The 25,720-nt window shown below is 38.3% G+C and overlaps 1 protein-coding gene across 10 annotated transcripts in view; it reads left to right on the top strand.

Moving 5' to 3' along the window:
- The window catches only part of ptprt (protein tyrosine phosphatase receptor type T), a 348,208-nt gene that overhangs the window by 42,688 nt on the left and 279,800 nt on the right, over window positions 1-25,720 (top strand). For all 10 annotated transcript variants that reach the window (XM_088337483.1, XM_088337481.1, XM_088337480.1 and 7 more), the window contains exons 2-3: window positions 1,692-1,790; window positions 24,991-25,151. In XM_088337483.1, coding sequence (XP_088193609.1) covers window positions 1,692-1,790; window positions 24,991-25,151 — 260 coding nt within the window. The remainder of the gene's footprint in view (window positions 1-1,691; window positions 1,791-24,990; window positions 25,152-25,720) is intronic.

Below are 25,720 nucleotides of genomic sequence, written 5' to 3'. Positions count from 1 at the left end.
TCTTTTAAATAGTGGTCTAGTCTACACAATTTTCAAAATAATTAAACATTTTGTTTTGGGATTCCACCACAACGACTCACAAGGCTGGGTGGGTGGTATAGCGTGCTGCTTGCAAACTTTACCTTGCCTTTATTGGCTAGTGCCGTTAAAACTTGCCTCCCGAACTGTGACAGTCCTGGTTGGCCAAAGGGTCCATCACTCGAATAACAAAAGGGGAAAAACACAAACATGGAATTCTAAATCCTTGCAAAAAATGCAGTATCTTGCGATTACACAATTGCACTATGTAACATAACAATATAGATTAGATTACGGTTAATCGTGCAGCCCCAATATGTATTTGTACATCACTTTTTAGGCGACAAATTGCAACGTGCTGTATAAAAAAATTCAATGTACAGTGGGACCTCGCTACTTCGGGGTTCCACGTTCGCAGGTTCAGAGCTTCGCGGGTCTAAAACAAAAAAAAAAATTAAATAAAATATATATTTTTTTATATTTATTTTTTTTAAGCATTTTTAAAGGGGCGTCACTACTTCGTGGTTCCACGTTCGCGGGTTCAGAGCTTCGCAGGTCTAAAAGAATTAATAGTAAAAAAAAAACAACCTTTTTTTTTAAGCATTTTTGAAGGGGTGTCGCTACTCCGCAGATTTTCACTTTTCGCGGGTGGTTTTGGTCCCCATTAACTGCGATAACCGAGGGCTTACTGTACAATAAAATAGAATACCCTTATATTCCCCCACCCAACAACCCAATAGTGCAATATACTGATCGAATCTACTGTATTTCAGGGGGTCAGCTAACTTTTATGTTGTTGACATTTATTATTATCTTTTCTGTTTATTCAGATACAAGTTTACAATCAGATGAAAACCAACAACTTTGCAATGAAAAAAAAAATGAAAATGGAAAAAAAAATGTCTGATGGGAAAAAGCCAGAGTTTATCTTTGTACCATCCCATCATCATGTTGACACTTTTCACATTACAGTAGTATAGTAAAGAACATTGTTGGTTACGTTACTGTATAACAATAATTGGGTACAGAACGAGTTACTTCATTAAAAAAGTAATGACTCATTCTTTAGGAAGATCCCCACAGCGCGACCTAGCCCTCTTATTATCTCGTTAGCCATTTTCCTCCACTGTCGCATCAAAGTCCACATTCACACACAGACAAGTATCACTTCAATTAGCATGACGATGATCAGATAGGCATCCCATGCGTCTTTGATGCCCAGGGGGTTCTAGACACAGACTATGCGTTGTGCTTCAGCTATCGAACATGAACCCCGCAGTCCGAATCAGGCCCGCAAATGGATTTAATCTGGCCAGCAAGACAATGCTGAGAAGCACAAGACAAAAATGTGCCACATCACATCGTACAATGAGCTGCAGTTTTAAATACGACCACTGAATGATGCCAGGTGCCAATCCCAGAACAAACCACCCACTATAGTTGTATTTGTCAACAAACATTCATTAACCAGTGAATATTTGAGGAAACACAATTTTATTTTTGTTGAAACTTTTCAAACTTTCTTGTCCTGTTTCTGGTGTTTTTCAGACTTTGCACTTCTTCTTCTGTTCTGTGTGCTTTGCTGTTATTATTGTGTAGCTTGGACTTTCTGCTGCATCATTTTTATTTTTATATTTTTCAAGGTTTTTTAAAAACTCTTTTTTTTGTTGCAGGCGGCTGTACATTCGAGGACTCTTACAGCACCTGTGGCTACAGTGTGTCACTGGGAACCAGTGGCTTTACGTGGGAGCAGGACCGTTCGACACATTCAGGTACGCTGGGTTCAATCGCTGGGTGAAGAAAGAAGCACCTTTGTTTACTGTTTTATTTTCCATACTTTTGTCTTTTTATAAAGACATTCAACTATTATGTAAAATCACAACAATAGGCTTCAAACACTAAAAATAACGCTACAACCCCTAGCACAAAGTATGGAATCGCCAGTCCTGGACAAGTACTCACTCCGACATTTTATTCTGTAGAACAGGGGTCGGGAACCTATGGCTCGCGAGCCATATATGGCTCTTTCTACGAGTATCTGTGGCTCACAGACAGATTTGATTGCATGCAAAATTTCTCCATCTTGTCCAAAACTTGATTGGTCTATCCTATTAAGTTACACGCAAAGCCAAACCGAGACTAACTATTAAATGTTTACTTCGCAGTATATATATGGCACGTTTTTCACTACAATTTACAGTCAAGGTGTCACACAAAAAAATGAGGAAAAAAAAAAAACTCGTTTTAGCTGTACAACGCTAAAGAATCCTTTATATAAAAGTTCACTATGTAATCTGTGTTCAGTGTTCAGATACCTTATGATGAATCCACAGAACTGTAAATACGCCAAAACACCGGAAGAGAACTTACTCATTTGATTGGGTGAGTGGGAGGGATGGGTGGAGCTATGCAAAAAGTACAAGCACTCCTTCCCATCTCTCGCCAAAGGTAAGCACATAAGGCTCCCTATTCTCAGAATGTTGTGACGTTTTTACAAAATAAATGCTTGCATCTGGTTTTGAAACCAATATGTATGATAAAAAAGGGTCAAAAGGAGTTTAACCGATCTTGAGTCATTGCAAGAAAGAGACAAGTTTAAAGTGGTATGTTTGTTGATTTTGGGACAGGGGCTCTGGCATTATTCTCTTTTCATAATTTTTATCAAATCATCAAAAATAAATGTGCTGAAGACTAAGCTTTTGTCTGGGGCGCGGGTTTAGCAATTTAGTAAATTTGTCTCATAATATATGGTGTGGCTCTTTCCCAAAATAAAATTAATATTTTTTGCTTTTATGGCTCTTTGAGTCAAAAAGGTTCCCGACCCCTGCTGTAGAACAAACTAAATAGATAAAAAGCATGAAAAAAATAACGTTTTTCTAAAGTGTCACTTCTTGGCATTCAGAAACACTAAAGGAAATGAATAAAAAACTTGGTGGTCGGTAAATACAACTTTTATAGAATAAGCAGAGGGAATAAATATGGAATCACTCCATGCTGAGGAAAAAAATATGTAATCATGAATAACAGACAAAGAAATAACAATCAACACACATCATTAGTATGTAGCTCCACCACCTTTGGCTTTTATGACAGCTTGCTCTCTCTGAAGCATGAACTTTATGAGTGACAAACAGTATTCTTCATCAATCTGGTTCCAACTATTTTTGATTGCAGTTGCCCGATCACCTTTGCAGGTCGGAGCCATGCTGTGGACAATTTTTCTCAATTTCGACCACAGGTTTTCAATTGGGTTGTGATCTTGGCTATTTGCAGGCCAGGCCATTGACTGGATACGTCTTTCACGTTTTTTGCTCTTTGGCAAGATGCATTGAGATAATAGCATAAAATTCTTACTGCCAATTTTAGCTTTTGTTGTTCTTTAGAAAAGCAAATTGCAAGTCATTATGCAACACCAGAGTGAATTTCTGCCTCAACTCATTGTCCACTGCTGTAACTGTGTTTGGTTTATTTGTTTCCTCTGGTAATAGTCGTTACTCGGTTTGATTCTAGGAACAAATCCAACCTCTAAACACAATCTGGTTTTGTGATCGATCTGAATCTTCAATGGTCCAAAAAAAGAGAATCAGTATGCTCAGGGCAAGAAGTACTGTAAAATATTTAGTGGGGTTTGTGTATTCACAAATTCCATGATAAATATATACTACAATGCATTAAATTAATGAACTGTATTCAACTAAATAGAAACTTTATGTAGTTCCTTTACAATTTCAGGCTTTAACCACCAAGGTGTGTGTGCCTATAAAGCCTCATTAACTTAACTTTTTCCTCAACCAAATGGTTGGAAACCTTTGAATTACTGGTGTGCGATTAAACCTCCAAACTAGGTAACAGAATTTGCGATCATGATATTTTTGACAGCATGTCGGAAAGGTATACATTTAAAGTTAAGTAGACACACAAAATAGGCGGAAAATACATTAATGGATCTTGAACTTGCAAGAACAAGGGAGACGAAAACTTCAATAAGAAATTCCTACTTGTTCTGAAGGTCCTTTCTTTTTATTAAATCTCCTAGGTAGAAAAAAGAAGATCCATCATTGAGTGTGTGGAAAATCAAAGAACAGCAACAAGATTGGCCCTTAGTGACAATGATTAGCAATAGTGTGCAATAACTGTCAAAAGTAACTATTTTAGGTTCAGAGCTTTGGGGGTGCTAAGAAACCAGAGTGTATGGCTGGTTAAAACATTTTTCTCATTAAACTTAAAGTGGTCTAACGTGTAAAGTTCAATTATGATAAAATTCAAATGTATATTTTTTTTGCCAAAGGCTATTTATTTCAAAAGTTTTTATCAATTAAACGTTCATTTTAAGGTCGTTTTTATCAATTAAACTTTTGTTTTAAGGTTGTTTTTATTAATTCAAAGTTCCTTTTACCTTTTATAACTTGATTGATTGCACTCTTGTGCTTCCATAATAACATACCCTCCCTGTAATACACCTGAGCCCACTCAGACTCCACCGCTATGCCACAAGTGATTATAGCCAAGCAAAAGGGAAGCAAAGAGGGGAGTAAAAGCGGTGCTAGGTTTTGTTTTACTTTTATATATTTTAGGTAGCGTTTTTAATTATATTTAGGACTATCCTGTCCTTTATTAAGGAAAGGTAAGTTTTTAAAACACTGTAATTTTTGGGGGTGCTCGGGTTGAAAACAGGCTGCTTATGCCCATGAATAAAACGATCGCATATACATCTATACATATATCACCTAAAATACATTTAAGACAACCTTAATCAAACAGCAGCCGCAAATATTTCCACATCAGTCGCAAGCTACTTACAGTATTTTCATAGATCTTGTGTAGGGTGATTATGGCCATGGGGAAGAGACTGTCTCTGAGCCTGTTTGTCCTTGTTTTAAGGAAAGTGTAGCACCTGCCAGAGGGTAATAGGTCAAAGAGGTGCTGGCTGAGGTGAGAAGAGTCTTTAACAATGTTGATGGATCTACTGCAATTCATGTTTTCAAATCTGTGGTATTTTCCAGTCTTTTTTGATAAAATGTTAACCTATTTTCTTGTATTTTTCTTGGTTTTATGGCCTATGAGTAAATGCCAAAGGGTTTCTGTCTGAGATTCCAAAAAAATGCTTTTAGACCGTGAGGGTGCATATGTGACCTTATCTCCCACCCTAACCATGTCGTTAAACACAGGTTTGTCCTGTTGCAATCTGTGAGGCGCTATAATGCCCAGAAAAAGTTGTTTATGACATTTCTTTTATTCTTTCTGCTGAAAGTTGTTTTAATGGTTGGGATTATGTATATCAGTGACTCCCAAAGTAGGGTCCACGGACCCCCAGGGGGTGAAAAATGTCTTTCATGGGCGTCCGTGATTTAACGCCTTAATAAAATAGAACAACAACATTTTCCCCACTGTCTTGCTATGTTTCACATCCTATCCATCCTATCCAAGCCCAGCCCAGATGAGTGATTCAGGCAGCACCACACCCCAGCTCTACAGTGATGGTAGCTTAGCGGAGAGAGAGAGAGGGAGAGAGAAAGGAGAGAGAAGACGGTGGCACAAGAGACAGGAATGGACTTGACTTTGACTGTGGTTTGTGCTGCACATATCACTTTGAAGTATTGAGTATTTCTTTGTTCCAGAACGGCATAGCTATGTCTAGCTTTACAATATTGGTAAAAATTGAGGTTAAAGGTCCAGGAGCTTTTTGAGCAACTTACTGGGCATCTGGGCCCAGGTTGAGTTTGGGAACCACCGATGTTTATTGTCCCTGTTCATGGTTCTGTGTTTTGTGTCTATTTTCTTCTTTTTTAATACTGCTGCAAATCATGACTGTAAACTGAATACGTTTTTTTTTTACTTAACAGGTTACCATGCTATATTATTTATTGGGTCACTCAATGATACTTCTCTAAAGATAATGAGCACCAATAGAACAAAGTTGCACCCAAGGGTCACGCACAGGCAGTTGAGTAACATACAGAAATTGGATGCCACACTTGCTAAGATTCCTGATTTTGATGGCAAATGCCAAGTTTCAGGCTCAGAATAAGCAACAATTAAGCCCACTCAAATGTTCCATAAGACACTGCACACTGATAGCTCTTGTGAAAAATAAATATTGCCTAATGAGAGGCAGATATCCTAATATACCGATGCTAAGCTGGAGTGCACTTAATATGCCCACCCTGGCTCTGCATCTAGAAAGTGGTAGATTCCAACTCTTCTTGAGATGGGAGGTACCAGAGCCCAAGCTGTGTGTGGAGGTGAGTCCGAGTACTTTTAGTTAGAACCTCTCAACCTCGGACACCGAAGAGATGAAATTCAATGTCCCAAGAGAGGGATCGGTTCGCCAGGTGCATCTCCTTTGAATGTTATGCAACCAATCCCTTTGGTCCCTCTTACAGGCGGTGATTCAATTGGAGGGGGGACCAACATTGTTCCTTTAGGCCACCAGACACTCATCCGCCTTCACGCGCTATGCATGAATTTCTACCATTTGAATTCTGCTTCCCTTTGGCCGTTTTATTCATCAGTAGGTATGTAAGAAAGCAGGTTTACACCCTGGTCTTTTGGACAGTGCTGACATCACGGCAACGTATGGCTGTTATACCATACCATAACTGTTTTAACACTGGACGATATATTTAAAATGTGTCCAATAGATTTACAGTTCATGGATCCCTTAACCAGTTGTTGGGGTGCAACTGAAGACACAATTCTGGACAGCTTTCTCCAAAGCGGATTGGCTCCTTGCCTGCATTTGTGTTGTAGCAAAGTTGGAAACTGGTCCATTGCTTGATGTTGTCAGCTTAGTTCTTTTTCTGTCTTCCTCTACTTCTGTGCCTTTGGGCTGTGCCCTGAAGAAGGATCTTTGCCAGTCCTTATGATCTTGTGACAAGACCATTCAATTTTTCGTTTCCGGAAATTTGCCAACAGTTCTTCGTAGGGTCCGATGGGCCCTCTGATTGTGTTTGATAATGCCTCGAAGTTTCTTGTAGAATCATGTCTCCATCGTCTGGATTTTACTTTCCAAGCTTTGCTATGAGAATCTACGTCTCGCAAGAGTGAAGGAAGATAGAAGAAAGCAGCCCCTGTATGAGTCTCATCTTAATTTTCACTGCTATGTTCTTGTCAGGGGCAGCACGGTGGCACAGTTGTTAGCTCGTGTGTGGCACAGTTCTGAGGTCATAAGATCGAACTTTCCTGTGTGGAGTTTGCATGTTCTCCCCGTGCTTGGTTGGGTTTCTTTCGGGCACTCCGGTTTCCTCCCACATTCTAAAAAACATGCATTTCAGGTTAATTGGCCGGTCCAGATTGTCCCTAGGTGTGAATGAGCGAGTGAGTCATCTGTCTCTGTGTGGCCTGCGACTGGCTGGCAACCAGTTCAGGGTGTCCCCAGCCCACTGCCCGAAGACAGCTGGGATGGGCTCCAGCACCCCCGCGACCCTAAGTGGTGCAGATAATGGATGGATGAATGGATGGATGTCCTCGTCATTCCAAATGTGTTTAAATCAGGTAACGGCGACTGAGGTTTCAGCTATTTTGGCCATGATTTTTGGTTCTGACCCATCTTCTGATATGACAGTTACAGTATATTTTGATTTGGTGACAGTTTCAAGCTCTTGGTGGTCGGTGGTGATGTTTGTGGTTATACCTTAGGGGTTGTCAGATGGCAGAATTCAGAGCCAACATTGTGTTGCTTCATTCATTTTCCACGAAAACAATTGTAGCGTTTTAAATAAAATGTCTTCACACACAAGAACACACGCAAGCACAAAGATTGGTAAGTGCTGTGTGTTTATGGGCGTGCTATAGGCAAAGGTTCAATGCCTGCTGATTGGAGAGCTCTTGTAAAGTCATCACTTGATTGCGTAACTGATTGTCGGGCATAAGAAGTCTGCTTCAAATGACGAAGGGCGCGGAGCAATTGACGGGGTTTAAAATTGCTTGTTTTATTTTGAACTTCAAGCCAAGCTTGATTGGTCATGTGCGTTGTTACTTGGTTTGTCCCTCGCTTCTTTTACATATTTGATGTAACCGATCATTTCGTGGGCGTGTTTATTTGCCGTTTTTTCCACATGTCAAAGTTTCCGTCTATGGCATTATAAAACATTGTCGAATAACGACAACAAAACAAACTGATCATAAAGAAAATATTGTTCACCATTGTGATGCTAATGGTCTTGTCTTGATGAAATAGAAAAAGCCAAAAACACGGTTAAGTCATATCAAATGAAACTTTTCCCGATCACTTGCATTCTGCTCCTGCTCCTTTTTTGGATAGCTTAGCAGATAGTGAACACATTTTGTTGTGGTTTACGGCTTTATAGTGAAAAATCAATCAACGATAAACTACATTTAATTTTTAAATAAATCAAGATAAATTCAAGTACTTTACTAAACAATACAATAACAATAGTCTAAATCAAATAAATAAATTAAGCACAAGTAGCACATTTAAAGGCCCAGTATTTTTAACAGGCTCTGAAAGTAGAACAACAAGCTGAGGGGTTGGCAACCCAAAATATTGGACCAAGAAAACAAGTAACACATTTGTCAGGAGCAGAGGTGGGTAGAACATAAAAAATACTCAAGTAAAGGTTATGTTACTTCAGAATTATAACACCCAAGTAAAAGTAAAAGTAGTCTACCAAATACTTACTTGAGTAAAAGTAAAAAAGTACTTGGTAAAAAAATTACTCAAGTACTGAGTAACTGTACTAACGTTGTATTTATTAAAATTTTTAAATCAGATCATCAAATTATCAAAGTCCATCCAATCAACAAAAAAAAGTCTAAAAGTAGCTCATCCTCTCCTGTGTTTTGATAGTCGGTATTGCTTAGCGAATTTTCGATCTGTTTTATTCGTAAACAACTTTTGCCCAGCTGAAGTTGTATATGGTGACGAGGCTTTTGTTCGAAAACAGGTATGATAAAAATATATATATTTTTTCAAATATTTTTTTATAGTTATTTAATAATAAAAAAACAACAACTATTCAAGTGCCTACACTTTTTGTGCTGTGTTTATTGTAATTATAAACTAACTTAAAGGGCAAAGTTCAATTAGTCAAGGATCGTGACTTCTTCAAGCAAAAAGTATCGGTGTCAGATCAGTATCGATTGCATTTACCTGTATCGGATCCATACAAAAATTCCTATTATAGCCCACCCCTAGTGAAAATCTTCACACGTGGTTAGTTTTGCTGTCAATTGACAAAGATTTACTCAACAATATGAAAGTTTGATCGTGCATTTGAAAGTGGACACCTGAGAATTCTGATATTTTACCAGAAAGTGAACCCATCTCCTATGAACTCCGTGATCCAAAATGCAAATTTGGATTGTCAGCCAACAATAAGTTAATTGCTTCGCTCCACTGCTTTGGGAACAAAATACCACTCTTGTCTTTCGAGAATGGACAAATTGATTAGGGCAGGTTAGCCAAAGCTCAGTAATCACAGTGACAATGGCTAGACACCTCGATGAGCTATTAAGATTAGTCATCAAGGAGCTTTCGCAAATAGCCCACTGAGACTCCCTTTGGAGTGACAGACTGTGTATTACATATTTTATGACATTAAAAAGGTTCATTACCAAAGATCGATCAATATAATTTTTCAGGGCCGATACAATATCTTTTTTTTTTAAATAAGGAAGGAAGGTAGAAAAGGCAGATACTGATATATCGAGCAGATATTCATTTGCTATAAATGCTTAAAAATTGGACATTTTCAGAATGCAAAAAGAAAAAAAATTAGTAGGCGTCTAAAACCTATTATAGTAAATACATTAGAATTTCAACACAACTAACATGACTAATCTTTCCCAAAAAAAATAAATTAAAAAAAATGCTATGATTAGAGCTAATATATTAGTCTCCATCTGAAACAAATTAACTTATTTTTTATGCTATCTCTTAATCACACATGCTTTTTTACATCAGCCTTAAAAAAAAATCTTAATATCATCAGTGGTCTCGATTCACAGGCATGTTGGACTCTGGAGGTCGAAGAACTGCCACTGTTTACTCTTTTCTATTGTTATTCTTCCTGCTTGAGTGGTTTTGCCCCAGTCACTTATCCAATCAGAACGCGCAGGGTGGGTAATGTCTGTGAAGCGGAAGGATCAGGTGAGGGCAAGACTCAGCTGCATCTGAGCCTTGATAATCGTCCCGTCGAATAAATAAAAATGCCAATACCGATATTCACCAAATTCCCAAATTACGCTGCCGATAATCGGCCTACCTGATAATCAGTCAGCCTCTAGTACTTACTGAATTTATTTGTGTACAAGGTTTTACGGATATGTATTACCTTATTAGTGCCGCAATGGTCAGTTGAAAAAATTGATTGGAGTGGTGATTGCGGTGGGGAGAGCACCAAATCTTTAGCACTGGACCACCAATGATAAAAATGGAGTGGCCTTTGAAGCACATAATGAAAAACCACCTTGTAAATTTTATGGTACAGTGTTCATTGTTATGTTGTCATTGAATGGAATCGTGGCTGCACGTATTCAACAATGTTTGTCACTTACAATTCTTAGAATAAAATTGAATTTATTGACATTATGACATGTGAAATGCACCCTTTATTATTACTTGTCTCTGGTACCGTGAATTGAAATCTTGTGGTGACGAGATACAATCCAATGCCTTTCTAGAATCAAAATCAGAATCGCCATTATTATCTCTTATTTCTACAGAGATCATGGTTGCACTCCAGATGAGAAAAATATATAATAGGGAGACTTATAAGCAAAAAAATATATAAAATGTTCACCTCTAATATAAGGTATTCAATTTCGAAATAAAAACTATCCCCAAATAGGATATTGCACTTGAACCGGGATATTAAACTTAAAACCAAAACAAGTCAAAGTGACAACTGAAAAATCTTAAATTTGCACGAAATTATGGAAATGAAGTCAAGTGTAAATGAAGTAAATAGTACAAAAATTAAATAAAGCAAAGTACTTGTGCTAAGAAAATACTTCTTCTGCACAATTGTTTTAGAATCAAGTCAAGAGCATTAAAAATAAAAACTGTACATAACCGGAAACTTCACCCAGATATTGCACTTAATGATCTATCTATCTATCTATCTATCTATCTATCTATCTATCTATCTATCTATCTATCTATCTATCTATCTATCTATCTATCTATCTATCTATCTATCTATCTATCTATCTATCTATCTATCTATCTATCTATCTATCTATCTATCTATCTATCTATCTATCTATCTATCTATCTATCTATCTATCTATCTATCTATCTATCTATCTATCTATCTATCTATCTATCTATCTATCTATCTATCTATCTATCTATCTATCTATCTATCTATCTAAAAACCTCTGTATTGCACTTAGAACAGGAACATTGTACTTTAAAGCTGACTGTGACTGCGCTTTAGTGTGTTGAATGCTTTGAGGAAAAAGCAATGCCTCAGTCTGTTTGTTAGGGTCTTGTGGGATCTGAACCATCATAACTGTACGCCGTGAGTGGACCAGTCGTTCGGGTTGGGTACTCTTACCGACGATCATTACTACTTCTAAGTCTATGGACGAACAAAGGGAAAGTAATTAAAAAAGAAATGAATATATGGTCCTTCAAAGAGGGCATATTCTCATATGTTAACCCTTTTAAAAAAATTATTTGCAAGAAAAAAATGTTTTCAATTCAATTACCGTAAATTCTGGACTGCAAGTCGCTACTTTTTTTGCTACATTGGTGCAAAGATAAAAAACATGTTGGGAGATAATATTTGCTCATTTTAAATATTACTTTTGTTATTTTCAAATGAAAACAAGATTAAAAATGTAGTCAATCTTGTTCAAAGGGGTCAAAAATATAATAATATCCAACATTGCAGCATCATTATTAAACAAAATGGATGACATGTATTCCTCTACCTGCTGAGCTACAGTTTTCACGAATAAGCTATATATACTGCCAGTTTAGGCAACATGATAATAGTTTAAACAACAACCACAAAACTGGTTCCAGTAATTTGTTTTGGACATCAATGTGCCCTCAAGATTTCTTAATAAAACATAGAGTGCCTTGGCTCAAAAAAGGTTGAAAGCCACTGGTCTATGATTAACGGAAAATGTATTCATTACTTGAAAAATCATTAACGAACATATAGTGGCAAAAAAATAAAATAAAATAAAAGCAACCTGAAGTAAAACGAGCAAAAACAATCTTTGTTATAAATGTATATTGTATGCCAGGGGTCGGGAACCTTTTTGACCCAAAGAGCCATAAAAGCAAAACTATTTTGACTCTTTATTTTTTAGAGAGCCACACCACAAATTTAAAGACATCAGTCAACAAAACCAGCAAACCTCTAAAGACTATCACTTACTCTTCAGTACATTTTATTTCCCTGTGTGTCACTTGATGAATTGATAAAATCTATGAAATAATAATGCCAGAGCCTGTGTCCCATATCAATATCAATATACCACTTAGAATTCATCTCCCTCTTGCAGTTACTTAAGAGTGTTGAGGCTCATTGTGTTGGTCATTTTTGTCCTAAATAATGATTTGAAGAAGGTACGAGTAAAATTATTTTGTAAAAGTGTCACAAAATACTGCAGACGAGGATACCCGTGTATTTATCTGTGTTTATAGCTGCACCCATTCCTACCGCTTACCTAATCAAATTGCTCTGGGTGCTTTGCTAGAGCTTTTGGGTGTTAACTGTTTGTTTTTTCCTCATAATATCTCAACAATAAACAGCCTAACGGGGTCTGTTGGTGTGACACGTTGACTGTAAACTGTAGTTAAATTGTGTCCTATCTGTGCTGGACCTTACGCATTATGCAGTCAGTATTGTCTCGGCTTGGCACATGAGGCAATATGACAATATATTAAGTAATTTTATCTTCTAGGCACTGTGGGTTGAGAGTAACACAATTTCAATTCTCTGTTGATGCTGCAGAATTTACAATAAAGCTGAATTTCACTTTGACTTAGACTAATTGCGCAAGTTCTTGTCACGAAACGAAACGGGACTGCCGGTCAGGAAGCAGGAAGTTGGAACTCATTTGCGTAGACCATCTGTCACTTTAAAAAAAAGTGGTCCAACACCCAAACAGACCAAAAACAAAACAAAGCAGGCTCAAATGCGGGCAAAACTACAGACTAGGCATTTAACGGGATTAAACAGAATTTGCAGGAATCTCTCAGAATGTTACACCGAAGTGCAACAAAGTCCAACAAGCACAACAAGAATAAACAGGTATAAAACAGGCATGAACAGGTTTTCGACAAGGGTAAACAACGATCTGGCCAAGGGCAGTTCCAAAAGGGGTGTTTAAGTACCCATAGGAGTAATCAGGAAAATGCCAACATGCAAGACATGACAGTTCTATTTGATCTCCGAGCCATATGTAAAGAGTCAAATATGGCTTGCGAGCAATAGGTTTCCTACCCCTGCTGTATGCCTATTACACATTTTTTTTGTTTCATAAATGTCAGCATTGGCCTTTGATGTTTCAGAATAGACATTTTAACACAGGTGAGACATTAGGGCGGCTCTTTGTCAAACATCTGGCACTTTTTCTGTCAGCATAACGCCACGTTTGCTTTGACGGGCAAAGAAATGCTTGCTAAGGTGTCGTTGGCAGACTTGTTGGGTCTTATGGGAGGAGCGTTGGAGACAGCGACAGCGTTAGATTTGGGAAGGCTGGCTTGCAGGCAGAGCTGCTGCAGGAGCGCAGCTGTCAGGCGATCGCTTTAAGCTCTGAGCTAGAGCAGCTTTCGGGCGGATAGAGCTGTCAGCAACTCATGATGAGCTGTAGGCCACTATGTTCTTGAAGACTTTTTGAGAAACATATAAATAGTGCATAATGTGAAGCAGAATGTAAAGTTTAAAGTTTAATCTACACTTTAAATGAGGAAAAACATCAATGGATTTTGAACTTGCAAGGAGGACAGGGAGAGAAGCTAAACCTAAGATAAGAAATTCCAACCTGTTCTTAAGGCCCTTCTTGGAGCCCTTTCATTTTGGTAAAGGTCCTAGGTTACGAAAGCAGATTCACTTAAAGGGTTAGGAATACCAAAGAACAGCAACATGATTGGGTGATAGGGAATAGGATGAAACACATGGATGTAGCCCACAAGAAGGTTTTATTTGAACCGCTGACTAATTTTCAAAATATTGTGCAATGGGCACTACTTTAGTGGTCTTGTTGACATTAGTATACAGCAGGGGGAGGGTAACCTTTTTGACTCAAACAGCCATAATAGCAAAATATTTAGATTTCTTTTGAGAGAGAGCCATACCAAATATTTTTAGTGAAAAGCATTATAGGTATCAAAATATATATTTAAAATAAAGGAGTGAAATTTCTGCTTGAAAGGCATCCTTTCATAAGACGCAGTTTTTTTCAGAAGTGTTCTTTGGAAACGTGTATTTTCAAGAAACTTAGCAATGTTTTACTGTTGTTAACTTAACAATGGTAAAAACTAGAAACTTTTTTTCAAATAAAGAATGAGGGTTGACATTTTCTTTGGATGTGGCCCATGCCTATATAGCTATATAGCTATGCCTATAGGAGGCAAAATGGCTAAAATTGGCATTTGAGAGAAACTTTTAGCATTGAATTTCAGTAAAACCACCAAACCCACTCTCAGGACAAAAGGTTATTTTCAGAATATTTAATTTCACTGGGTGATTTTAGATGTAATAAAATCTATTAAATAATGGTTTCAAAACAAGATGCAAGCAGAGTCACAAAATTCTGCAAACGAAAAGATTATGGATGCATTTCCTTCAAGTGCAGTGGTTATGTGTGAGGATTGCGGAGAGCGTGCTGTGTTGCATTGCTCCAACCACTCCTGCCGCTCACCCAATCAAATTGTTCTGTATGCTTGGCTAGTGTTTTTAAGTAATTACAGCTGAGTGTGTTTTCATCATAAAGTATCTCGACAGTGAAGTTACATTGTTTAATGAGCTTCTATGTAAAGCATTCCTTAGCAATGTACAGCCAAATTGGGGTCTGTTATTGTGACACCTTGTCTGTAAACTGTAGGTGATATTGTGCCCTTTATCTACTGACCTAAACAGCAGGCATTATTAGCCTAGCTAATAACAATAACTAATAACAATTAAGAACGACAATTAAGTAGCTCAAGGGGGGAGGGTTCAATTATTCAAAGGTCATAGAAATCAGACCGAAAAAGTACTGAATCGATATAAACAAAAGGAGATTGTATTTATTCGGATTAGATTAATCCCAACATTTACAGTATCAGCCACCCCTCATGAGAAAATCCCATCAGAATTAGAAAGATAGATGCAAACACATGCAAATATAAATTGTTTTTTTTCAGCAATAGTGTAGGACTCCTGCTTTTATGTCGGGAAACTGTACTTGCTGAACAAAAGATACATATCGAAGACGCAACTGACATTTTTCATACCTTGTTCACCTTGGCTATAAATTTGCGATTGTGAGTGAGAAAATACTCTCAGAACAGAATGAGTAAAAAAATAAAATCAAAAAGAGCACCCCTAACACACAAAAAAACAAGAAGAAAAGCAGACAGTGGCAGAGCATCCATCAGGGGGAACAATAAATGAGCGTTTTTAAGAGGCAGGCAGCGTATAAAAGCTGGCGCGCTGGAGTAATGGCTCCCCGCGGGCCAGGATAACTCTTGCTGTTTATTTGGCCGTCTCGGAGCCGCGCCAATAATGGCGCAAAATGACACGGCAGCCGCCGCTGCCTCCACCACGGCGGCAACAAAGAACTGCCTTGTTTTTTTCTCTTTCTACATTTGCAGTTAGCGGGCCAGATGACGATGCGGCAAGGGTCCTCATTACGCAATCTGATTTGGATGCGAATCGGCTGGCCAAGACCGGCTGCGCTGAGGTTCTTTGTCCTGATGGGGGCTGCTCGAATAGTCATTTCCAGAACCCAGAGAGACCGTTACTGGAAAATTTGATATAAGATGAGACAACATTTGCATTTTTGGAATAAGTAATTCATTATGAATATTTTGTCCATTGCAACCACATATCAGGTATTTTTTTTAACGTACCAGATAAAGGCTCTTTGAATTTAGTTTGGCATTGTTAACACATAACACATAGAGAAAATATTACACTTTCAGTTTTTTGGGTACACCTCAAATGATGCACCCTCTTATGACCATGGGGCACCGGCCCGCCCATTTGAAAGCACAATTTAAATTACTATTACCCTGCGACCATTGGGCTAAAGGAAAAAAAAACAAAATAATGTAAGTAGTTTTGCAAAACACTCAAAAAATGGCAGCAACTTCTCCCAATTGTATCTCACAGGCAACCATGCGTGGCAATGGACCAATCATACGCAAGAAATGACACAGGTGGGGCATAATAAGTAGTGAATTTTGTAAAGCAATTTTTATTATCAGTAGCTAATAAAAAGTATTTGAATCCATTGAACATTACTTCATTGATTGGCAAAGGGGCAAAAATTTAGGGTGCCGATCGGTCATGTACGATGTGGGTCCCTGCCTCCAGGAATTACTTCACCATAGTTGAAAATATATAGACAAATGAGAAAGCAAGACTCTGGGATATATTTACAACAAATCACATTTCCAGTTTATGTTGTCATAGAATGTGTTCAGATTCAGTTCCAGACTCAACTTCATTATTATCCTGAAAAATCCAAGTCCGTGTTTTGTTTTGTTTTTTACTTTAAACTGTTATTATATTGTCTTAAAACATTATTATAGGAGATATTGCCAGAACGTTTGTGTTGCTCTGAAAAAAAAAGGCCAAAAGTAGTCATTGATAACATGACTTCTGACTCTTTCATGGGCAAAATAACCCAAAAGGTGCAGGCAGCCTGTATGATACTTGGTGAATAAAGGGTTTCAGAATCATTGCCCCTGAGTGCCAATATGTAAAAAGATGTTTTTTTTCCAATATCAAAAAAACTATTAAAGAAGGTTTGTTAAAGATTATCAGTAAGTATCAAAACTCTGTGAATGATTTCGGTATGATAAATCACCATTCGAGGACAGGAGTGGCTTTGATCAAACATTGAGGAAGCCCCCTCTTCCTAGTGTTGCTTCCAGTACCCAGTGATTGAAGTGTGTGGATGGCCCTGTATAGCAAATAGGCACAGTGATGTAGTGTGGTGAGAAAAGCAAAGATACAAATAAATACAGACAGTTATCACCTTAACATAGATTTTTTTTCTAGAAAAGATAATAAAGTCTTTCTGTCATCGTCAGAGTGCTGATGTTTTGTGCACGTCCACAGGAACGCGATCGCCCAGAAATATTCAATGATGAAAAGTTCTTGCAAGGTTCATGCATCAATTATTCACAAGTTCATTGTTCTTGCAATGGAATACTATTTTGCAAGCAAAGGGCCCTAGTTTTTATGAAAAGCATTATAGGTATCAAATATATATTTAAAATAAAGGAGTGAAATTTCTGCTTAAAAGGCATCCTTTCATAAGACGCAGTTTTTTTCAGAAGTGTTCTTTGGAAACGTGTATTTTCAAAAAACTTAGCAATGTTTCACTGTTGTTAACTTAACAATGGTAAAAACTAGAAACTTTTTTTCAAATAAAGAATGAGGGTTGACATTTTCTTTGGATGTGGCCCATGCCTATGTAGCTACAGAACTACCGTATTTTCCGCACTATATGGCGCACCATGTTATAAGGCGCACCTTCAATGAATGATATATTTTAAAACTTATGCCATACATAAGACGCACCCCATTATAAGGCGCTATAAGTGCATGCTGGTTTAAGATCAGGTAATTGTGCAATTTTGTAATTGTAATCCTGTGCAGTCCTTCGAGACATTTTTGGGATTAAGGGCTATTTACGGTAAATAAATGTGACGACTTGACTACAGTAGAGAATGTAGTTACTTTATGCAACCTCTAGATGTTGCCACGCTCAAGGGAATGTCAACAAAATATTCAAAAAGGTCAAACTTTATTAACAAACAAGCTTTCCACAACTCCATTCACTCCCAAAATAAATAAACAGCCGTTTTATTATTTTCTCTGAGGTAAAGCATTTTCGTGACACATCTTTGAACAACATCGACATATCATTTTATTTTTTGTCCATTTAGTCAACACGCAAAGAAAAAAACGTCTGATACTGTTATTCTAAATGAAACGTTAGTGCAATCGCAATAAAGTGACACTCGTAATGTGCAAAAACAACGAGTGCAAAGCAATAACATAATAACTGTAAAATGTAAAACGTAAACACACAAAAGAAAAACAAAGATCACTCTATAAGCTCCTCATCGACGAATCCCTCGAATTCTTCTTCTGCTGTGTTCGAATTGACCATATCTCAGTGAATGGGCCATCCAACACGTCCGGTGTTTTTGTGCCAGCGCTGTTGCCTTCATACGTATAGTTATCGTACTGACACTTCTGCTTGCCGCTCTTTGTTGAACAACCCACTGTTCAAGTGTCTCCTCTAACTCTGGCCATCTTGCTTTATTGCCACGGAAACTTTGTTGAGTTTTCCTTACTTGGCGGAGCTTATCTTCATCCTTTCTCCACTTCCGTACCATCGATTAATTTAAGTTTAACTCTCTCGCTGCCGCTCTATTGCCGTGTTGTGCTGCGTGACTGATCGCTTTGAGTTTAAACTCGGCGTTGTACGCGTGTCTCTTAACAGGAGCCATTTTTTATACAAATGCACGTATGAAAGAGAATCTCGCTCTCTCTCTCTCTCTCTCTCTCTCTCTCTCGCTCTCTCTCTCTCTGTCAAACGTGACATTCTGAATAATTCTGCGTTTGTTTAAGGTAAATTGTGCTTTACATCTTCACCAGTCATAACCCTGGATTCAGACAAATACTGTATTTGTTGAATATAAATTAAGCAGTTTAATGGGGTAGCCATTTTGCCACTTAGTAAACAAATACAACACGAGCCCCGGCAACTACCAATCGTTTAATATTTCCCAGTATGCACAGCGCGAAAAATGGAGTCGGCGGCTGTTTCTCGTAGTTGCGAGACCTTGCGAATTTAATATTGAGCCATATATAAGGCGCACTGTGTTATAAGGCGCATGGTCAGCTTTTGAAAAAAAACAAGACTTTTAGGTGCGCCTTATAGTGCGGAAAATACGGTACATTTTTTGAAGGGATTCAAAAAGGAGGCAAAATGGCTAAAATTGGCATTTGAGAGAAACTTTTAGCATTGAATTATAAAATAAATATAACGACTCTTTTTCAAATGCAATAACAATGAAATGAAATGATCTGCATTTATATAGCGCTTTTCAAGTCAAGACTTCCCAAAGCGCTTTACAGTGTGCTTCACATTTCCCAATAGCGGCCGTGCAGCCATGTAAGGCGCTAACCTGCTTATCGGGGGCATTAGGGGTTCAGTTTCTTACCCAAGGACACTTCGACATGTAACACGGAGGAGCCAGGATTCGAACTGCGATGTCTTGATCCCAAGACGAGCGCTCTACCTCCTGAGCCACTTCCGCTCCGATGGAAAGCAGCAAGCATTTGTCACAATTACCTATTTGCCCTCACCTCTGCTCGCTCGTTAGGCGCCAGCTGCTGCTCGTTGCCTGATTGGTTCCCCTCCTATTTAAACTCAACGTTTCCATTCACTCCTTGTCAATCCGTCAGCGAACCTCCACACATGCAAGGCAAGCACTATTTGACTCTGGCTCCCGTCTGTCCCGTCCTTACCTGTATCCTGCTTGTCTGCCCCTGGATTCTCGATCGTCTCCGGCTCCCTGACTTTTTCTTTCCTTCGACCACGCTCCAATCTCCCTCCCCGGCTACTCGACCCGTGTTTGCCCACCGACCACGCTCTGATCTCCAGTCCCAGCTACTCAACTCGTTTCTGCACATCGACCACGCTCCGATCGCCCGTCCCGGCTACTCAACTCGTTCCCGCCTTCCGACCATGCTCTGATCCCGTGAGCTCCCTGCTCCTCCTGCCCAGCAATTGCCAGATTGCTGGCGCTTGCTTTCCCATTCCTGACTTCTCAGCTTCCGCAATAAAGTTTGTTGTGAAACGTTACGCGTTTGGGTCTTTTCTGGTTCTGACAGCAATAGCTTCCTTTAACCCTCGTCTTGTGTTTTGGATTTGAAAAGCATACAAAAACCACATACATATGTTTATTGCATCAAAACTTCTTGACTTTGTAAGCAATGTCTAGTTCAACAAAACAAAGCAAAAGGAAAAATGATCCATTATTAAATACTCTCATTGAAATTGTTACATTTGTATCGGTCGGTTTTGACTTGGTCATTACAACAATATTATCTAACACTTACCCCCACCAAAATTAATATTTATAGTTAATAGTCTTACAACAAAAATGTAGAGAAATTGCTTCATATTCTCTTTATTTTATTCAGAATTGATTCGGTGGTTACCAATTCGACCAGCATGTAGTTTTCACGGTTTCCCACCTGAATTAATTCGACGTAGCTTCATTTTGTGTCTAGCATTTATCATGAAGAAAGCAATACACTAAACATATTTTCATTTTAACTTTGAATTATCGATATTTTAGTTCATTGATATGAATAATGAGTGATCAGTCTTTTATAGGTGTGGGAAGTCCCAGTCAAGAGGTGCGGTCTTAGTCATCGGTCAGTTCCTATGGTTCTTCAATTGGTTGATTATAATTATCATAACAATAATTATAATTGTTAATTATTAGCAAAATTGCCTAACATACAGATGATGATGATTAATAATTTGATTACATCTAAACACTTTGTGGTTTCAAAAATGTATATCTGGAGAATCTGGTCACTTCCTGTGAATGGATTGTTCTGTTTGTGGAGTCGGCTTGCGGCATCGTCTTTACAAAACAAAATATCTAGCAGATGTGTTCTACTACCCCTCACCAAAATTAAAGGGTATACTTATGTCAGAAAAAAATACCAAAAGAGAAAAAAACAATACATTCATGGATCAGGAAGTCTAACAAGGTTACCAAGAAATGAGAGAAAAATTGAGTAATCTATTATTTTTAGCATATTTTACAGCTGATTTAAATTACAGGTCGCCACCAACCTGCTAACATGGGCGTGTAATTTAAAACCTAACACAAGGAGAGGGTTAGGTAGAGTACAATCTGATAATGATGTTGGACGGATGTCTTTCCATTAACATATCTGTATTCTTTGTTTCTTTTTTCAGTACGGTTTTGACAGTCTCTGCTCTTTTGTTTTTTTCTAACCCGGACACAAACTGTTGGGATTAGTTGCGTCAGATAATTTCCCCCTTTGTCTTTTTTTTTTCTCGTCTGCTGTCAACCGCTGCTGAGATGCATGAATTATCCATGTGCCGTGTTGCCATTAAAAGCGGATTCACAAAGTCAGAATTTTGCGTCGACGAGGAGTCCTGCGGGTGCTAAAGGGGCGCATTTTTATATCTTACGAAGAACAAGAACATGCCGCGGATGAAAAAAAAAAACCCAAGAAGAAGAATAAGTCGAAGGTGACGCTTTCTCACTTGCTAGTTTTTGACACTCTAAGTTACCCAAAAAGTTGACACATTATGCCTCGTTTGACCTGGTTCTTTTAGTCTTGATTTGAAATGTTCACTTGTTTTCCTCAATAGCAAGGGTTGGGAACATTTTTGACCCGAAGAGTCATAAAATAAAAATATTTAGATTTATTATGGGAAGAAAGAGAGCCACACTATACATTTTCTGTCAAAATTCAACCAAACCACCAAACCCGCTTTATAGACAAGAGCTAATTCTTCAGCACATTTATTTTACTGTGTGCTGTTTTATGATTTAGGGAAATCTATGAAATAATAATAATGGCAGAGCCTTTGTCCCATACTAATATAAATAAACCACGTAAAATGTGTCTCTCTTCCTCAGTAGCTCAAAGGCAAAAATACTCAAACTAACATCACAACGTTAATTTAAAAAAAAATCATAGGTTCAAGGAATTTGTATTTCTTTTACATAGTGAAATCAAAATTCAACAAACCGCCTGTTTTGCTGTCCAAAGGAAAAGTGATCCTTCAATGTGTTTTATTTCACTGTGTTTGATTGTTAGATAAAAATTAGGCCCCTACCTCCACCCATCTCTACCTCTCGCCAAATCAAATTTCTCTGGGTGTTTTGCTTGCATTTATGGGTATGGGTGGGTTTACAGTTTGTTCTGTGGGTTTTCATCATAAAGTGTATCAACAGTGAATACATATTGTTTCGTGAGCTTCCATAAAAAGGATTCCTTAATGATGTACAACCAAAAAGGGGGTATGTTGGTGTGACATTGTGATTGTAAACTGTGCTCTATATATACTGGACCCCTTTTCGGTATCAGCGTCGATATGGCTATGCATGCTTGACGGTCGTCATCGCCAAAATTACATCTGGAATGATTCAGGATAATAATAAAAGTAAAGTGTTTTATTTAAAAAAAGTAAAGTATGAATAAATGCAGCAAAGTATTTCAAGTTTAGCATGGTAATCTAGATAAAAACTCAAATTTGTAATAAGATTTATCAAGATTAAAATAAATTAATCTATGCTCCCCCTCTCTCGCTCCCTCTCTCTCTGTCTCTATTTCTCTCTCTCTCTTTATCTCTATGCATTTGTAGATCTATCTATCACTGTCTATCTGTCTGTCCATTCATCTGTCCGTTTGTCTACCCATCTAATCTGTGTATCTATTTCCTTCCATCCATTTTACAAAAAACAAAGACAGAATTCTTAAATGAGCAAAAATATATCCTCAAAGACGTTATCATTAATAATCCGTTTTATTCATCCATCCATCCATCCATCTATTATCCTCAGAAGGGTCGCGGGGGTGCTGGAGCCCATCTTCTGGCAGTGGGCAGGGGACATTCTGATCTGGTTGCCAGACAGTTGCAGGGCATGATCTTTTTTAGTGAAATAAAAAATTTACAATACCATTTTTAAATATTTTGCATTATATTTTGTGTGAATTTCCTTATTTTATCAGAAAAAATAAGTTAAATGTAAACGGTCTGCATTTATATAGCGCTTTTCAAGTCAATGAAGACCAAGGTGCTTCGCATTTTTCCCTTTTACACACTAACTAACCGATAGCAGCGTCAGCCATGCAAGGCAACTACCTCCTATCGGGGGGGCATTAGGGATTTAGTGTCTTGCCCAAAGACACTTTGATATATAACAAGGAGGAGCCGGGAATCGAACCTGCGAACTCTTGATCCCAAACGAGCGCTGTATCGTCTGATATTGCAAAATCAAAAGTTTTTTCCTAAAACATTTACTAAATGAAAGATTTTACCTACCCAAATACCTACCTGCCTGCCTACCTACCTACTTACCTACCTACCTACCTACCTACCTATCTACCCACCTACCTCCCCCCCTTCCTACCAATCTGTGTGTATGTCCACCTGCCTGCCTGTCTGCCTGCCTGACTGTTTGCCTGTTTTTTTCCCTGCCCTTTATTTTATTTTTTTAAAACACTCCGACTGCTCCTTTTTGAGGGCCAACAGCCACTGCTTATAAAAAAACATGCCTATCGTATGTATGAAGGTGTTTTACGACAAAGGTCTGGTCTCTGGAACGCAGCCACGGGGGAGTGCCAGATATATGTGCTTCTCCTCCTACACAACATCCTAAATCACATGTATGCGCGCACAAAACACAATAAATGTGACAATCTCAAACATCTTTTGATCCCACAAAAAGAAACCACCGTGCCCCATGACTTTGCTTATGCAGCTTAATGTTTCTGTTCCACTCTTTTCATGTTTGAATTGACCTATTATGTAGCACAGTCGATGTATATTTGCAATCAGGAGAAGTGCAGAGGAGAACAATCAAAGGTAGAAAAAACATTTGAATGAAGGAGGGTGGGAAGGTATAGGGAAAGCTGAGACGTCTTGTCCAGATAAGTTTGTAATAATGAAAACTAAAGATGTGAATACAGTAATCCCTTGTTTCTTTGAGGGCGTTGCCTTCCAAAACTGATCTGCAATAGTCAAAATCTGCGTTATAAAAACATTATTTATCTATTCATTTTTTATCAAATAGTCTATTCCACATTGAAATCAAAGAACAAACCCTATTTCCAAGCTTATAGTGACGAGGACCAGCCAATCATTTCGCAGGATTAGCTGTAGAGCCACAATGGCTCACACATAGTTAAAGCAAAGGGCTAAAACACGCCGTATTGAACACATTTATAATCAGCAATCAAGAGACGAAGGATAACACCCAGCATACCCACTTAAAACATTCTGAAAGAGTCATAGACAGGGGAGGTCCATCATTCTGACTTGTTTGGTATTTTGGCTACTTAGAGTCTGATTAAAAAAAAAAAACGGCGATATGCACTACAAACTTTGCGGCTGAGACCACTACAAACTTATGCCACCATTTAAAAGAGTATCGCCCGCCAGAATATGCTGAAGGAAAAACAATTCAGCCGCAAACGAGTGCTAACGGAACTTTAACAAGCACCAGGGGCCCTAAAAAATGACGTTCCATGAGGGCATCCTTGCAACCAGCTCTCCCTCTGAGAAGGTGTTCACTTCACGCTTCACTAATGTTCCTCTTATTTGTGTAATGCTGTTTAATAGTTTTGCACCGTGCATTTTTGTTCTTATATTACAGATTGGTTAAAGCAGCATCAGATTTTTTCAACTGTCAATTGGGGGCAAAAATTCGACTTAAAATATGAAAGGAAAAAAAAGACGTGATAATTTTCGCGATAATTATCGGGAGAAATGTTTTATCGTGAAAACAATTTTTGTCATATTGCCCAGGCCTGAATTTACAACACCAATCAAAAAAAAAAAACAGGGGAAACGAACCGAGTTGGGACTTCAAAAGCAGATCAAAAGGGATTTACAGTCAGAAAACATCTCAAATTAAAGGAATGCTGCTACACCAGGCTAACTGGCTCAGATGCTCCAGGGCATACATGTTTCAGACGTTTCCCTTGTCCAACAAAACAAAATGTCTGATGTATTTTTTGTATTCATGCCTGCCGGCAGGTGGCATTATGGCAGTGAACGCTTCTGGCCGGGCATCGGGTCAACGTGCGCATCTCTACATGCCCAAATTGAAGGAAAACGACACCCACTGCATCGACTTCCTCTACTCCATATCAGGCCGTGACGGCGCCAGCCCTGGCACCCTTAATGTCTACATCAAGGTCAATACTTGCATAAGTGTGTGTGTGTGTGTGTGCGTGCGTGCGTGCGTGTGTGTGTGTGTGTGTGCTGCTAGTAAAATGAGCTAAGGAGTGTTGGGAATAATGCGTAATGGCGTACTTTTTTTTTTCAGTAACGGGGTAATCTAACTAAGATTTTTTCCGCCGTTACCGTTACTTAGGGTCAAAAGCAGTGCGTTACTTTGTCTAGTAGAAATGATCGAAAATAAGCAGGACATCCTCGGTCAGCCTTTTGGCATATTTATTCACCAACCACATACAAACTTGAACACGGCTTTCATTCAATCTGACACAACAGCCATCTACAATAGCAAAAAACAATGAGTGCTTGATGAAGTCACACAATGGAGATCGTCCTACTGTAATATCACAAGTAATAGCACTATTGAATTCACAATTCTTAATTTGGGTAAACTCTTGTAGGATTCTTTCTCAGTGTTTTTTAATGCTAATTGTTCCAAAACTGCGGGATGGAGGGATAGAGAGAGGGGAATGATAGAGATGATGTTGTGAACAATATATTTGAAGTGCAGTGGCACATTTCTACTTGA

The sequence above is a fragment of the Urocampus carinirostris genome, chromosome 6 (assembly GCF_059441175.1).
Source record: "Urocampus carinirostris isolate Australia breed hairy pipefish chromosome 6, RoL_Ucar_1.0, whole genome shotgun sequence".
Taxonomy (NCBI): domain Eukaryota; kingdom Metazoa; phylum Chordata; class Actinopteri; order Syngnathiformes; family Syngnathidae; genus Urocampus; species Urocampus carinirostris.
This window is presented reverse-complemented; position numbering and strand designations above follow the sequence as displayed.